This window comes from Labrus bergylta, chromosome 2, assembly GCF_963930695.1.
Source record: "Labrus bergylta chromosome 2, fLabBer1.1, whole genome shotgun sequence".
Classification (NCBI taxonomy): Eukaryota; Metazoa; Chordata; class Actinopteri; order Labriformes; family Labridae; genus Labrus; species Labrus bergylta.
The window spans coordinates 25,755,713-25,773,472 of NC_089196.1; the positions used below are offsets into that span (position 1 = coordinate 25,755,713).

The 17,760-nt window shown below is 40.6% G+C and overlaps 1 protein-coding gene across 1 annotated transcript; it reads left to right on the forward strand.

The window, feature by feature from the left end:
* The first annotated feature begins 91 nt into the window (after window positions 1-91).
* ercc8 (excision repair cross-complementation group 8) lies at window positions 92-17,418 on the forward strand. The gene is made up of 12 exons (XM_065950106.1): window positions 92-430; window positions 6,114-6,209; window positions 6,351-6,452; window positions 6,951-7,074; window positions 7,952-8,033; window positions 9,033-9,101; window positions 9,192-9,258; window positions 10,785-10,888; window positions 11,400-11,524; window positions 14,287-14,484; window positions 16,277-16,372; window positions 17,120-17,418. Exons 1-12 carry the CDS (start codon window positions 354-356, stop codon window positions 17,183-17,185), a joined length of 1,206 nt encoding a protein of 401 aa, XP_065806178.1. The 5' UTR covers window positions 92-353; the 3' UTR covers window positions 17,186-17,418.
* Window positions 17,419-17,760: the final 342 nt, after the last annotated feature.

Consider the following 17,760-nt stretch of genomic DNA (forward strand, 5'->3'; position numbering starts at 1 on the left):
AATAAACTGTTTTGTGATTGGAGGATTAAACTTGACCGGCCAATCAGCGCATTCGTGGTTGAAATGACGTCACTTCCCAACATGGTTGCCCATTGTGTGAAGCTCGCTCCGAAGTTAGTTGAAATCATGGTAAAATAAACGCTGGACACCAGAGGAAAGCAACCGTGTTTACTTTTAACTAACAAATATTGCTAATACGGAAGTTATGAACACCAGCATGCCCGTTTCGACTCGATTCGACTTCATTAAAAACATATTCCAGTGAAAACAACATGCCAGGGCTGCTGCCAGGAGCACAGAGCACCTTCTCGCCTTCCTCTTGAATTAAGAGAAATATCCTTCAAATCGAAACAATGTTGGGATTTCTGACGGCTCGACAAGCTGGTGTGGATGATCCTCTGCGTCTGAGACGTGTCGAGTCAACAAGAAGGTGAGGAGGGATGTTTTAATGGACAGACAAAGAGTTGTGTTTATGTCACACAATGTACCTTTATATTAGGATGTGTTTAGGTTGTGTTTAGGTTGTGTTTAGGATGTGTTTAGGATGTGTTTAGGATGTGTTTAGGTTGTGTTTAGGTTGTGTTTAGGTTGTGTTTAGGATGTGTTTAGGTTGTGTTTAGGTTGTGTTTAGGTTGTGTTTAGGTTGTGTTTAGGATGTGTTTAGGTTGTGTTTAGGATGTGTTTAGGTTGTGTTTAGGATGTGTTTAGGTTGTGTTTAGGATGTGTTTAGGTTGTGTTTAGGATGTGTTTAGGTTGTGTTTAGGATGTGTTTAGGTTGTGTTTAGGTTGTGTTTAGGATGTGTTTAGGTTGTGTTTAGGTTGTGTTTAGGATGTGTTTAGGTTGTGTTTAGGTTGTGTTTAGGATGTGTTTAGGATGTGTTTAGGTTGTGTTTAGGATGTGTTTAGGTTGTGTTTAGGTTGTGTTTAGGATGTGTTTAGGTTGTGTTTAGGTTGTGTTTAGGATGTGTTTAGGATGTGTTTAGGTTGTGTTTAGGATGTGTTTAGGATGTGTTTAGGATGTGTTTAGGTTGTGTTTAGGTTGTGTTTAGGATGTGTTTAGGTTGTGTTTAGGATGTGTTTAGGATGTGTTTAGGTTGTGTTTAGGTTGTGTTTAGGTTGTGTTTAGGATGTGTTTAGGATGTGTGTAGGATGTGTTTAGGATGTGTGTAGGTTGTGTTTAGGTTGTGTTTAGGTTGTGTTTAGGATGTGTTTAGGTTGTGTTTAGGTTGTGTTTAGGATGTGTTTAGGATGTGTTTAGGTTGTGTTTAGGATGTGTTTAGGTTGTGTTTAGGTTGTGTTTAGGATGTGTTTAGGTTGTGTTTAGGTTGTGTTTAGGATGTGTTTAGGATGTGTTTAGGTTGTGTTTAGGTTGTGTTTAGGATGTGTTTAGGATGTGTTTAGGATGTGTTTAGGTTGTGTTTAGGTTGTGTTTAGGATGTGTTTAGGTTGTGTTTAGGATGTGTTTAGGTTGTGTTTAGGTTGTGTTTAGGATGTGTTTAGGTTGTGTTTAGGATGTGTTTAGGTTGTGTTTAGGATGTGTTTAGGTTGTGTTTAGGATGTGTTTAGGATGTGTTTAGGATGTGTTTAGGATGTGTTTAGGTTGTGTTTAGGTTGTGTTTAGGTTGTGTTTAGGATGTGTTTAGGATGTGTGTAGGATGTGTTTAGGATGTGTGTAGGTTGTGTTTAGGTTGTGTTTAGGTTGTGTTTAGGTTGTGTTTAGGATGTGTGTAGGTTGTGTGTAGGTTGTGTTTAGGTTGTGTTTAGGATGTGTGTAGGATGTGTTTAGGATGTGTGTAGGTTGTGTTTAGGTTGTGTTTAGGTTGTGTTTAGGTTGTGTTTAGGATGTGTGTAGGTTGTGTTTAGGTTGTGTTTAGGATGTGTTTAGGTTGTGTTTAGGTTGTGTTTAGGATGTGTTTAGGTTGTGTTTAGGTTGTGTTTAGGTTGTGTTTAGGATGTGTGTAGGTTGTGTTTAGGTTGTGTTTAGGTTGTGTTTAGGTTGTGTTTAGGATGTGTGTAGGTTGTGTTTAGGATGTGTTTAGGATGTGTTTAGGTTGTGTTTAGGTTGTGTTTAGGTTGTGTTTAGGTTGTGTTTAGGATGTGTGTAGGTTGTGTGTAGGTTGTGTTTAGGATGTGTTTAGGATGTGTTTAGGATGTGTTTAGGTTGTGTTTAGGATGTGTTTAGGATGTGTTTAGGTTGTGTTTAGGTTGTGTTTAGGTTGTGTTTAGGTTGTGTTTAGGATGTGTTTAGGTTGTGTGTAGGTTGTGTTTAGGATGTGTTTAGGTTGTGTGTAGGTTGTGTTTAGGATGTGTTTAGGTTGTGTGTAGGTTGTGTTTAGGATGTGTTTAGGATGTGTTTAGGTTGTGTGTAGGTTGTGTTTAGGATGTGTTTAGGATGTGTTTAGGTTGTGTTTAGGATGTGTTTAGGATGTGTTTAGGTTGTGTTTAGGATGTGTTTAGGTTGTGTTTAGGATGTGTTTAGGTTGTGTTTAGGTTGTGTTGAGGATGTGTTTAGGTTGTGTTTAGGATGTGTTTAGGATGTGTTTAGGATGTGTTTAGGTCCCTGTAGAGGTGGACAGTATGAAGTATGAAGATTGGAGACGCGTTTATTTAATAGCCTTTCACTGTAAACAAAATTATTAACGCAACACTTTTGTTTTTGCTCCGATTTTTCACTAGTTGAGAAAGATAAAAGCCCCTTTCTATGTACTAGAGAGATTATAAAGGAACACAGGAAATTAATTTAATAAATATTAATTATTGAACTGTGGAAAAGGGGTAGGATTAAATACGTTTTATACTCCTTTCCAGGCATATCAATTGAATATGTAATTTTCTTTTTCTTTTTTTTGTGAAATAATTTGAACATTGTTTTTTTGTTTATTGTATTGTCGTTCTTTTTTCGTTTTGTTTTGTATTTTTGATATGTTTGATTTTATTTGATATGTCTGAAATAAATTTAATCAATCAATCAATCAATCAATACACAAAGTGCCTCTTCACAAAGCCTGTCGATATCTGGTGTTGCCACCATTTGTCTCAAACACTGCAACACATCTCCTTTGCACATACACTGCTTGTCCATAAAAATAAAATAAAATAAAAGTCGCCACCTGGATTTAACTAAGCAAATAGGTAAGAGCCTCCCATTGGATAATAACTGCATGGGCGATTATCTTTCAGCTGGCAACAAGTTATTTAACCCCAACTGATGCAATGAGTAGCTTCTCATTTCTTAAACTACTATGTTGAAAGACCCATCCTGTGGTCGTGGAAAAGATGTTAAGTCTGTTTGAGAAGGTTCAGATCATTGGCATGCATCAAGCAGAGAAAACATCTCAAGGAGATTTCAGAAACTACTAAAATTGGGTTAGGAACTGTCCAATGTATTATTAAAAACTGGAAGGAAGATTTACCCTGTTCCAGAGTGATCAGGGTAAGAAGAGAGGCAGATGAAGTGATGCACCCAGGGTCCGAAATTAACTTTTTGACTCTCCGGCCAAGGTGGCAGGTAGATGAAAAAATTCACCGGCCAGACATATTTTTTTACCGGCCAAAATAAGAAATTGTGTTTTTGTGTCCTATACACGTCTTTTACAGTACATTTAATTGAGAAGGCATTATGTTCTGTTTAATCAATTACAAATTTAAGTCACAGATTTGATCAGGAAATTGAGAAATTGTGAAAAAAAATAATATATATTTGCTGGCCTTTGTTTTTTGTATTATTTGTAGGCAGTAGTTCCCAGACCCCCCCTCCCCCCGCTCCCCTCTGAACCGCCCCGGCATTACAACATTACAGACTAAAAACAAAAATCCATCAGAGAAAAATAAATGATTCATCCTCAAAACAAGTTTTCTCCTGATTTAGCTTTGACAATATTAGAAACTTAATATAGTCAGCCTGCTCGTTAGTGGACGTGTGTATATCTCTGACTTCTCCTGCTGCACGTGATGGAAGAGAAAAGTTGAGCGCTAAACAGCCGATGTATCTTTGTTTTCCGGAGATGAGATGACGCTGTGTGCAGTGTTTGTGTTGCTCTCTGCAAGGACAGAGACAGATGTTAGTTTTACTCTCGTCATTTCAACAGTCACACTGTTGACCTGCTAAACGTTCCTCTGACGCTCTGACCACCAACACTGTGTCTCCTTTGTCATGTCTGTCATTTTCATTTCACTATGTTTACGCAGCCTAGAAAAAAATACCATAGCGTCCGCTAGCATATCTTAAGTGTTTGTAACACAGCGCTGTTTCACAGAGTCTGTGTGGAGATGTTCACACACTTATGACGTTGCTATCGTTAAGTTAGCTACAGACACGGTGAGAGTGAACGGAGCAACATTATGTGCCTGCTGACTACCTGAATATACTGAATGACCAGGTTATTCCATCAATGGATTGTTTTCTTCCCTGATGGCACGGGCATATTCCAAGATGACAATGCCAGGATTTATCGGGCTCAAATTGTGAAAGAGTGCTTCAGGGTGCATGAGACATCATTTTCACACATGGATTGTCCACCACAGAGTCCAGACCTTAACCCCGTTGAGAATCTTTGGGATGTCCTGGAGAAGACTTTGCGCAGTGGGCCGACTCTCCCATCATCAATACAATTTATTGGTGGAAAATGAATGCAACACTGGACGGAAATAAATCTTGTGACATTGCAGAAGCTTATCGAAACAATACCACAGCGAATGCGTGCCGTAATCAAAGCTAAAGGCGGTCCAACGAGTGTGTGATCTTTTTTTTGGTGGCGACTTTTTTTTTGGGCCAGGCAGTGTAGTTGCTCAGGTTGCTGATAGTGGACTGTGGAAAGTCATTCCACTCTTCAGTGGCTGTGCAAAGTTGCAGGATATTGGCAGGAACTTGAACAAGCTGTCGCCTATGCCGATCCTGAGCATCCCAAACATGCTCATCGTGTGACCGGACCATGCAAGAAATGGGATGTTTTCATCTTCCAGTAATTGGGTACAGATCCTTGCAACGTGAGGCTGTGCGTTATCATTCTGCAACATGAGGTGATGGATGATTGGCACAACAATGGGCCTCAGGATCTGGCCATGGTATCTCTATGCATTTGAAAGGCCGTCATTAAAATGCACCTGTGTTTGCATATGTCTGACCATACCATAACCCCGCGGCCACCATGGGCCACTCTATTGACAACGCTGACATCAGAAAACTGCTCACCCATACAATCTGCCATCTGCCATCTGCCTGGTACAGTGAGCATGGTGATTAATCCGTGAAAAGAACCCTTCTCCAAAGTGCCAGACCTTTATGAAAGGTGAGCAAATTGCCAACTCAATGAACAAGGACGATGAACTGCAGTAAGGTCAAGACCCCGGTGAGGACGATGAGCATGCATGATGAGCTTCCCTGAGACGGTTTCTGACAGTATGTGCAGAGATTGTTTGGTTATGCAAACTAATTGTTTCATCAGCCGCCTGGGTGGCTCGTCTCGGACGATGTTGCAGGTGAAAATGCCGGATGTGGAGGTCCTGATCTGGTGTGGTTACACGTGGTCTGCGCTTGTGAGGCTGGTCGGATGTTCTGCCAAATTCTCTGAAACGACTTTGGAGACGGCTTATGATAGAGAACTGAACGTTCCCTCTTTGCTCTGCTGGACATTCCTGCAGTCAGTATGCCAATTGCACGCTCCCTCAAACCTTGGGGCATCTGTGGCAATGTGCTGTGTGATAAGACTGCACATTTTCAAGTGGCCTTTTATTGTGACCAACCTAAGGTTCACCTACATAAAACAATCTTGGATCTTTGATTTCAACTCGGGGAAAAAATTGAGAAATGAATATTGATTTTAAATATAAACACAACACTTGTCTTATTTCTCTTATTATTTTATTTCTCTTTTTATGTTTTGTTCAGTTTACTTGCATGATATACCAATTCCATAATTTGCCTACAGTTAATCATCTTTGGATCCATTAACTGATTAATTTGTCATATTTCCATTATGTATCTAATTTACTACACAAGGGTTTGTTGTTGTATTCCATTTCTTTTCTTTTTTTTTACCTTTTATCTTTTGATAATATGAAAAATAAAGTCCCCAGTGATGTAAAGCTCTTCTGTCTGTCTGTGTGTCTTAAAGGGTCCTCAGTCTGAAGTTGAATCCTGACAGAGACGTGGACAGAATCCATGGAAATGGCATCAACACCATTGATATTGAAGCAGTAGAAGGCAGATAGTAGGTCCACTCATGACTACGTTACTGTTACTGAATGCCAAATTACTACACTACAGAAATCTTTAAAGACATAATACTTCATTTCAACAGATGATTTTTGGAGCACACACACAAACATGTTTAACTGTCTGTGTTGTTTAGCATGTTGTCTGGCGGAGCGGACGGTGTGATCGTAATCTATGACCTGGAGAACTTTGGCGGGAAGCAGCAGTACACCTGCAAGGCGGTTAGCACAGTAGGCAGGTTAGTGTAACTCCCTTTACCCTCTTTGTCCATGAGAGGGCGCCATTGCATAAAACTCTCACACCACCAAAGTGTTTCAAGTCTTGTTCACTGACATGTCCAATTAGGCGACATACTCTACATACAAGAGTGTATGTGTTTCTCCCCTCAGGTCGTCTTTAAATGTTGGTGTGAACAGAAACATCCTGCCATATCGTCTTTGAAGACTTGAACACATTGCTCTGATGTTCTTGCAGATGGCTATAAGCGGCAATGTTACCTCAGTCTACACTGACATATCAAAATGTATACTGACTTTGAAACATCAAATTTCAAATCCACATGAATGAACCAAACTGCAGGAGAATGTTGCATGAGGCTGTGTAGTGCTAATATAGCTTTTTTTTTACATTGAGTATGATAGCTTACACGGTTTTTATGTGCTGTGTGTTTGAAGAGGGACTCAAAGAATCGGTGTGGCTTTCTGAGCAAATGTTTCCCTTTGTCTTTTCAATAAAGGTCGAGTCGGCATGTGCACAAATTCAGTGTGGAGACGGTCCAGTGGTATCCGTATGACACGGGCATGTTCATCTCCAGTTCCTTTGACAAGACCATGAAAGTGTGGGACACAGAAACGTTGAAGGTAATGAAAGTCCCCGACAGACTTTTGCCCTCTGCTCTGTCTCTTCCGCTCTCTTTTTCTCTATTTTCTGCTTCATGCGTCCTTACCTTTCCGTGCCACAAAGTCCCATATGGCAGGCCCTGGGCTGTGCTAGAGTTACACTGGCACCACGGTTACCTCGAAAGGTCAGGGAAGGGACAGAAAGGAATCAGCCGACCTTTTGTTTGTCTCAGTCTGTGTGTTTCTTTCTCTGGTTCCCACACCAACACACACACACACACACACACACACACACAGAACCATTAAATTATTTATTGTGGTCATGTATTTGCACTTTATTGTGTGCTTTGCAATGTAGTGCACATAGTGTGTTTGTATGTGTGGTGCTGTTGTGCAAACAGAGCCTTGTGTGTGTCTGGTGTGTGTCTGTGTCTGTGTGTGTGTGTGTGTGTGTGTGCGTGTGTGTGCCCATTGGCTGAGTCTATGCCGGTGCTGGCACACACTGACAGATGGGGCACAGAGAGGCTTTTTATATTTGCTGAAGAATTTGCATTGTGACCGCTGCTGCTGCTGCTGCTGCTGCTGCTGCTTGGGGTGATCTGCCTTCTGACCTCTGAGCTGCATTGCCCTCCATCTCTACTTGCAATGATTTTTTTTTTTTTACCTTACCCCTTCTCTGACCTTGTTCCCTGCTCTGTTGTGAATTTGTACTCGAGTAAAACTTGTTCTCAAGGGTTCTGTTTGAGGCCATGCATGTATATTTGATGCACACCCTGTGATAATGGCTTGAATGTGGCACTGACCATGCAGGTAGCTGAGTGACTTAACTAGCTGACTGACCCTGACCCTCTCTCTTTGTCTGTCTCCACTTCTGTTCTTTCACTTTGTGATTCCTCAGCCTGCTGAAGTCTTTGAGTTTGAGGGCAACGTCTACAACCACCACCTGTCCCCCATCGCCAGGAAGCACAGTCTCATTGCAGGTGTGTTTGTTTGGAAAGCTAGAGGTTGTTTTTTTTTTGGCTTAGTTTAGTGACACAGTTCCAGCCCCTGTCATTATGTGCCAAAAACAAGTCCATCAGTCACCCTGTCGGTCATTAGTATGTTGCTCCAGGCATTGAACTACATGTTTCCCTGCAGCACGCCACACACAAAGCCCCTTCCCTGTACTCAAAGCTTTTAACACAGGTTATGAAGTGACATGTACCTTCAGGGGACAGAAGTGGTACAGAAGCTTTTAACACATGGTTTCAGGTTCAAAGACAGATTTCTTTTGGAGGAAAAAAACAAAAAGAGAAGGAATCTAGGTGCGTCACCAGGCAGGACCGACAGGTTACTCATGCCTGCTGAGTGCTCATAAATGCACACAAAGGTGCGCACGCAGTCTCTCTGACACGCCTTTTGCTAAGCTACAGACAACCCTAGTGTGTGTGTTTTTTTGTCTTTCCCTCTCAGTCGTGTCACAAATGCTTGTCAAACTGGTTTTTAAACAGCCTTGGACCATTCCACCCAGAGAGATGCTTTAAAGGGAGTCTGTCCTTGAAAAGCACAAGTAGCTCATTCAATCTGGGCGACTTTGGCTTCTAAGATTTGAATGACAACCATCTTTTTTGTTGTTGTTGTTCTGTTTAATGTCAGCAGCGCTCACCCTGCCCTCCTGTCATGTATACATGCTGGTGTTAATAAGGAGTTTGTATCAGTGATCTGTCTGATTACCACACCTTATCTGTGAAACCTGGAACACTAGTATCATTTTGGAAGCACCTCTCCCTTAAACACTCATCGTAGCAGATTACACTCCCATATTTGTAACTGTTGATTAGCTGGAATGTAATATTGCACATTGATTAGATGAATCATGGGATATTCAGCTTTTAAGTTATCCTTGTGATCCTTTTTTTAGGGTTTTTATGAACAACCTAATGGCAGCCTTTTGGTCTTAACCCCCCACCCCACCCCACCCCCCACCCCCTTATTTTCAGTTGGCACCAAAAACCCTAAAATCCAGCTGTGTGACCTGAAGTCTGGTTCACGGATTCATGTTCTACAAGGTTAGTCAAGTGCAGACCAAGAATTCACACCCTTCCTTGTGGCTCAGTGGTTTTCTTTTCTCACATAAACAATAACTTTTGTCCTTTTAGGTCACAGGGCAGAGGTGCTGTCTGTGCGGTGGTCGCCCAGATACGAGCACATCTTAGCTTCTGCCAGGTAGGCTCTGTTAGCTGACAGTGTTTCATTCATTATTTCACTTTTTATGTATAAGTGTTTACAATAGAAAAATCATGAACCAATAATAAACACTGAAAGAAGAAGCAGAGTGGGGTATTCGAACTGACTTCACCAACAAGGTGCATGAAGAGTGATCGGCTTGGAGAGGTCACAAAAGTAAGGCAACACTTGTAGTGTGAAGATCAACTTTATTGACAGAGTTTTTAGAACGTGTTAATAGAACAAGTAATAAACGGACAGAAAATAAAAGAAGCTATATACAAAAGAAAGACATGTTCATCAAGCGGCAACCTCCAGTCTTGAAAAATTAAGCCAATGCGGAAGTGCAAAATCCTGCAGTTCGTTGAGTGTCCACTTGAGGCCGGCCACCGAGAGCCCCTGAAGTCACATACACACCACAGCTAAAAAAATGTTTATAACCTGGTACAAAAACAAAATATGTATAATTAGTTATTGTAATCATGGGCAAACACTGTGGGGAGGGGGATTTTATTTAAAAAAGCTCCATTTTGATTTTATGAACGATAAGTGTTATCGATTGTAAGGCGTGTAGCTGACATGATTGACAGGTGGGTGCAGTGTAATGGTTTGTTGTAAGGCTTAAAACCCGCTCCGGCTCTAAGCTTGTCGTTAGGTTGAATGAAAGTTAGGCTGAGACAGGACTTCCAGCATGGCGGCTGCTGAAGATGAACCTCCGGATCTCCCTGCTGTAACAGATGGCTGACGTCACTCAGGCTTCATCCATTAATAGTTACAGTCTATGGTGTTCATGAGGTCAGGGAGCTATCTGTACAAAACATGTACCTTATTCAAGCTAGATACTGCACGTGATGCATACATTAATCATTAAAAGTCTGTTTCACTGGCTGAATCAATATAACACTCCACCCCCAGGTCTTTTTGGTGCCGTATGAAGTAGGTCATCTGTTCTAAAAGATGTCATTGTTTAACAGTATTGATAAGAAAAGGGCCAGCAGCTGAAGTCATCACTTTGAAAAGGCCTCTTTGCTTGATGCCAGTAAGAGCTTTAAAAGGTAGGCATCATGTTTACTCAGTCCATCAGGAATATGGCCAAGATAGAAGGGGGGGGGGGAGGGGGGATAGCAACACCAGATTGCTATCGAAAAGGCACTGTAGTAGCCCTATCAGTACAGCATATGGCAGATATAGTCCCCAACCTGCTTTATGCTACATTAGACCTGCTAATTAACCAAGTGGGATCGATGTGCCGTTGTCCCTGCGGACTGTAAGTGATTTTGAAAACAACAGGCACAGAGAGGCACTGAGAGAAGTCAATGTTAAGCTATGACGGAGGAGCATTTAAAATTCCCAACAGAAAACTGACCTTCAAAAACGAATGGTGTTTATCAAACTCACAATTTTAAGCCAAAGTCGTACGTATAAACCCCCGAGATACAAAATTGAATGACCATTCTTAGTGTTATTTGTAAAACATTTATGGGAGAGTGTAAAACTATTGTAACTCTACTCATTTTCCCTCGAAGTGCAGACAGCCAAGTGAAAGTGTGGGATGTGCGTCGGGCTTCTTGTAGTCTCCTCACTCTGGACCAGCACAACGGAGACAAGTCGAAAGCCTCCTCTGAGGCAGGTACTGTTACCTCTTCCCTTTTCATCTTCTTTTTCTCCACAACATTGCATCATTGATCCAAAGTGGGCAGGGCTCTTGGTAGAAGTTTAAGACTTTGTTTAAAGAAGGGGCTGACTGTCCTGAAATCTCATATGCATATGTGAAAACAGCTTAAGATGTACCTCATCATTGCACTACAAATGAAACATAAAACAAAAACTTGATATAACAGAAAAGTAACACGGTTCCTCCTAACAGCTGGGACTTTCAGGTTATTCAGGTTAGCACAGGAGAGCATGTCTATGTGGAGGAGAGGTTAACATTGTGCACATGCAGTAGCTGTTTTTCTTGCATGTGCCAAATGCTAGTTAAAGGAAACCAGTCTTCCTCAGCTGCTTGGTGAAATGATAGGCGACAAGGGGTTTGACAGAAAATGCCCTAAAAGCACCGCCGTAGATAAGTATGAGAGAAAGTATGCACTGTTAGTTCTTAACAAGCACATTGTAACCTTGTCCTCCGTGTGTTTTACCAGTGAACACAGCTCATAATGGCAGAGTGAACGGCCTGTGCTTTAGTGGAGATGGCCTCTATCTTCTCACCACGGGGACTGATGACAGGATGCGACTATGGAATAGTGCCACTGGGGAAAACACACTGGTAAGGAGGATTGTGTGAATGTGTTTGTGAGAGGAGAGTGAGCCTCTCTGGATTAGCACTTTGGTCAATTCACTCACTTAGACCATAACACCAGGAAGGTTGCGGTCGTAACTACAATTCTACAGTTAACTGGGGGATAAAAATCAAACTACATATGGATTGTTGAAAAAGTTATTTGTTGATTTACTGGAACAAACAGTGCATTAGAAAATGCTTTAAACTGAAGTGAAAGTGTCATATCTGGGACAATATTGGTTGGTTTTGATGTCACGCTCTACCTACTAGTAAATATGAACCTTACATCTCAGTGGTGCAACCAAACAATGACACAAGTTCAGTCAGAACCTAACAAGTTTGAGCGCATGTTTTAGTCTCAACTTCACAGGCAGACTTAAGACAGAACGTGCACCTACCTGGTGAAACAGGCCACTGCTTTGAGTCTCTCAATTGTATGTGTTCAGTATATCAACTTCCTGAAATGAATGAGAGTAAAATAACTCATTCTCGCCTGTTGTATCTGCCTAGAAAGTCAGAAACAATTAAGCACTGCTTGTGTAAACATTGATTACCACATTCCTAAAAGCTCAAGTACACTGCCATTACTCTCAGATTAGGTGTCAGTGTGATTTCTTGTCCTTTGGGCTACCTAAAGGCTGTAAAGGCCCTGCTGCTTATGCAGAATGCTGCTGTGCAAGTTTTAAGTGGGACAGGATACCAAGCACTGATCCCTGCTCTTCCTTTTACTACATGTTGTCACCCACCATTCATATGGATTTGGAAGTTGAACCAAGCCTGCTGTATGAACATGAACATGAGAACCTGATTTAAATATCTGGGACATTTTGTCAAACTTACCTGAATGAAAACATTTTGAACCAAGTTAAAAATGGACAAGAGCTTCAGTCTGAGATGTCTTGAAATTGTAAAATTGTATATTTTTTTTATCTCAGTAGTTAGGACTACAGATGAAATTCAGCTAATGTGCTTCTCTCTACGCCGATGACGTTTTGTTATTCTGAAGCATCTCGGAAGTCTCCATCTCTAGAGTTATTGAGATCATTAAAACTTTCGGGCGGTTCGCAGGCTATGAAATCAACTATACAAAATCAGAGGCTATCCCTTAGCTCTTAATAACCTTTGAACATCAGATAGCTCCGCCCCTTTACGATGGCCCCCTTCTGGTTTTGTTAATATAGGTATATACGTTTATAATACTCCATCCTTCTCTGGTCTTTATAAAGCCGATTTTTTTGGTTTTAATCCGCAGAATTAAAGATGATCTGGCACGCTGGACTTTCCTCCCTTTATCTCTTTTAGGTAGAATAAATCATTTTAAAATTAACATACTCCCTCTGCTGCTTCATGTTTTCCAAATGATGGATATTTTGTCAACACTGCACTGTGATTTCTGCAGCTGATCTCATGCTGTGACACAGGAGAGAGGGAAGATATCAAGGGCAGGCTGCTCTTAAATACCTGCATTTATGAAAAGGCCTCCTTGACAATATTTGTTTTGGCAGTTAAAGAGTTGACTGGAGTCGCTCACTGGGATTCCTCTGAATCAAGGTTTGGGCCAAGACCAAACCAACCAGGCAACAGAAACTTTCCTTTAAAGTGTCTCCACATTATAAGGGAAAATGATTTATCCAACCCCACGATACAAAAAAAAAAAACATAACCTTATCCTAAAGCTTAGGAGAGCTTTGCTGTTTTCTCACTTGCTCTCACTCAGTCCGCCGTTCTAATTTCCTGCTCCGCTGCTGTTGCCATGGTGGACATGTTTCTATCTTCAGACTGTAGCGTGAAACAACTAGTGACTCATGGGTGGGAGTCCCTCCTGGGCAAAGATCAGAGTTGGATTGGGGATGAGGTAGTGTAAGTTTCTGCCTTTAAATAAAGTGATATAAGAATACATTGCACAAATCAAACCTGGCTCACCATAAGGGATTCAGCATTTTTAAGTGAAGTAGTTTCCTCGTCTGTACCTGTTTGTCTTGATTTCATGATAACCACAGGTCCTGAAATATTAGTCTTTGTCGAAATGAAAGGCCCTTTGTTTCCTGTCTGAGGCTTTTGAGCTCAGTTGAAGCTTATTTTCATCTGTTATTTCCCCGTTTTGTCTTTTATGGAAATATGAATGTGTGGACGAACATGCAGGTGCTGGTTCTACAATACAAAGTCCTGAAAATGGTTTCTATTGTGATCTAACATCGGTTTAGACGATAGTAAAACACAGTTATAAAACAATAATAAAATATTAGTTTGGAGATTTTGTGAGAAAAATAAATAACTCTAACTAATTAAACGTATGAAACCATTTTTCTGAACAGGGTGACAAAGGACTATAGAGGAAATGAACAGAGATAAAAAAAAGAAAAAAAAAGGAGTGCATTGATTAAAGCTCAATGTTAACACAGCTTTTGTTTGCTTACAAGAAAACTCCACAGGGCACTTCAAAACTTTAATTTAAGTCTTCTAGATCTGCAGTTGTTGAATTCTATGTTATGTTCTTGGTATAAGGGGATTTTGTTTTGGTGTTCTATCCCCAGCAACTCAACATGTCAAACACAACACGGTTTTATTCCTGATGGTCTGGTTTGTTTTTGTGGGTCATAAAGACGTATCAAAATGAATTTCTTTTTCATAAGCAGCTGAAACCTCCTCACAGGAGCTTTAAATTATTAAGCCTTTTAGGAACTCTACACGCTGACATTTACGCACACGAGCTGAACCTTGTGTTGCCCTCTCTGTTCACCTCACAGGTCAATTATGGGAAGGTCTGCAACGAGAGCCGCAAGAGGCTTCAGTTCACTGTGTCGCGCGGCTGCAGCCCCGAGTTCGTGTTTGTGCCGTGCGGCAGCTCGGTAGCCGTGTACGCTCTCCACACAGGACAGCTGGTCACCATGCTGAGGGGTCACTACAACAACGTCGACTGCTGCGAGTTCCACCCAGACTACCAGGTGAGAGACAAAGCCCCAGGTGGTGAATGTTTCCTGCATCTGGCAGGAACACCGAACGTTTCCTTCGTGTGTATTTCCATCTATAACCTAGATTACATAATGAGAGCTCAGTTTCTGTCTTTCAGCTTTAGTTTGAGTTCTTCAGCCCTTTTTGTGTTTGGACTGATGTCACCGATTAGAAATTTGCAATCACCATGGCAGCCTCCAATGAGCCACTTCCATCCAGATAGATATGGTGGTTAGGTCAATATTTCCCGAGCTATACTGAGCTACTGTTTATGCAAATACAGACCTGTTGTCTGTGTGATCTCACTCACTGCTCTTATCCTCTCAACAGTATCAACTGTGACTCTAAGAAGTCATCCAGGAGTAGTTTCACTCTCAAAGTACAAAAACAGTGCCCTCTTAGTAAACTCTCAGAAAGAACCAGTTGGACTTGGATGTGATGGTGCAAAAAAAACTAAGTAGCATTCCTAAAACAATATCTAAAACTTCCGTTTCCTTGCAGTCGAAGACCAGCATTTTTTGGCTTCTTCCAACAAGCTCTGTACAAGAACTGCCAATATCCATAAATGTAGCTGAAAAGTTTGCAGGACCTGATCAAAGAAAATACACGCGACACATCTCTATCCATCTCTATCTATTTTTCTTCTATGCCAATCCAACTATTATTCTTCCCATATTTTATTATTTTATATGAGCAATCAGATTTTTATGAGGCCTAACATCCCTGAATTTACAGTGGACACATAAAATCACTTATTTTGCAACTGATCAGATGTTATATCAAACCAAAGCAAATATTTATATTTAATATTTTATCCATCTGTCACTCAGCCTTGACTTTTATTGTGCAAATGTATGAATTACTCTTACACAAGAGCACAACGCATCAATTTAGCACAGAAAATAACAAGCAGGACGGGAAGTTAGACACTGAAACAGCATTAAAAAATCTGTCTTTTTTTTTCAGAATAAAACACTCAGTTTTAACAGTTCAGTACAATGGCCGTATGTGTGTTTGTTGATTTGTTTGTAGGTAGGCTTTTTATCCCGTTTTATACCACATACATCGTATTATCTCGTGTTGTCGTGAGTGTAACCCCGTTTCAACATTGGATGATGGCTGCTCGTCGCTGACATATTTTCTGGGGTTTCCTCTGAAATTGAACTAGAGGATGTTAAAGAGGATATGATAACATTCTCAGGTGAAACACAACATTATCTGGATTTATTACACATCGCTCAGGTTTAGAACATTTGACACTTATCTGTTTTAATGTGCTGGGAAACATCTCAATCATTTCTTATCTTTGCACTAGCTGTACATAGTTATCACAATACTCACACCTTTAACCATACTAGGGATGGTATCAATGGCATGTTCATCCCACGGTCTTAGTTATTGAGTTGTTTACTTCCGCTGCCAAACATGGGTTTTACATGTATAACATAAGAATGTGGTCCTGCAGCCTGTCACCCGGCAGAGTTCAAGACGTCTAGTCTTGAGAATGTGTTTCACTTTTTCTTTTTCTTTTCCTTTTTTCATTTCTTTTTATATTTTTGTGTGTGGCCTCTGATCTGATGTAATAACATTAAACAACCTCAGAACATAGAGAACGTGTCCTGTGACTTTGAGTTTGGTGAATGGTTTTACACTTGTTCCCCGAAATACTTTTTATTCACCTGGTTTGCCCTACTGTTTTTTGTATTTGCCTCAAGGTGAAGCTTATGCTGATTTGATTTTTCTTTGAGTCAGAACTGAGGTGTCCTTGTTTGTCTTCTTCTGCAGGAGCTGTACAGCGGAGGGAAAGACTGTAACATCCTGGCGTGGGTTCCTGTGCTTCGTGCCTCAGATGTGGAAGAAGAGTCGGACAGTGCAAATAAGGTACAAGTCCAATAAAATAATACAAGTATTAATTAGTTTATTAGTGCCAATTAAAAACTGCTTTTTGGATTTATGTTGGATTCAAGAGGGATGTGTTGCAAACACAAGCCATGTGTAAAAGGTGATCAGCAGATAGACAAAGAGACTGTGAGTTGTAGCTAATATGCACTCTTTCATTTTTTTTGTTTATCCCACTCTTATATCATTAGGTAATTGAGCAACATTAACCACATTATTGTCATATAGTGCAGGCATATTTTAAATCATTATTTTGTATTCAAAGCTCCAGGCTAAGAATTCAAGGAGATGAAACTTTGATTGTCTTCATCGTCTCCGTGGCAGAAATGTGATCATAGACGAGCGATCTCATCTCAGGAATAGAAAAACAAAAAAACACCTCAGCGTAACACGGTTTCACAGTGAGATAACTTCAAATACAGGAGCAACACCCCCTCCAGCTTTGTCGTGACAACTCTGTCATGCTTGTAGTAATGCTCCGTGTGTCACAGGCAGATTCCCCCTCACTCGCCGGATTCCAGTTTAACAAGTCGGCTTATTTAATCTAGTGAACTCGGCAGTAGTTTTGATCAGTCATGAAAATTCCTGTCATCTACATTTGACAAGGATGTCTGGTTACCTTGTTTACCCACACTGTAAATGGTTGTTCTACCTGTTGGATTTGTATTTGAAGAAGAGTTTATTAATTCACACTTCATAATAAACCTTCATGTTTTTGATTCCTTACAGGGTGCGGCAGAACAGCCCTCTGTGAACCCTGCCTTTCAGGATGCATGGAGCAGCGATGAAGATTAATGACGGTGTTTTTGCATGTGTTGATAAAATGCACATGCAGGTGTTTGAGCATGTAAATGAAAAACACATGCTTCACTTTGTGTAAAACGACAGGTCGAGGACACCTGTAGGAAAGCTCTCCTGTTTCATCTTGCAGACAGAGATGACAGCCTTAAAATTAAATGTGTAAATAATTGTTTTATGAATAATGTTTCTTTTTGTACTTTTGATATAAAAATAAATTGTTGTTGTTGTTTTGTTGTTTCATTGAATACAATTCCAGCATTGTCACGACTATGACATCAAATTTCATGTTTCAACACTCTTCATAACTTGTTTCAGAACAATTTTGTATTCTTTAATAATTCATGGTAACCACAAGGGGTTTCTGCCAAAGGTTTTGAAAATGATGTCTGTGCGTTCAATTCTTTGGGGTGTAGATAGTTGCTTTTAAAAAAAAAAAAAAAAAAACTTTTATGGTTGGACAGCCGGGTCAAATGCTCATAAACATGGCACAGGCGCATGTTTTTTGGGCTGTCCTTTTAAGCATCCTAACAATGTCTGTTTAGTTCCCATGCACAGGAATGGATAGTGTT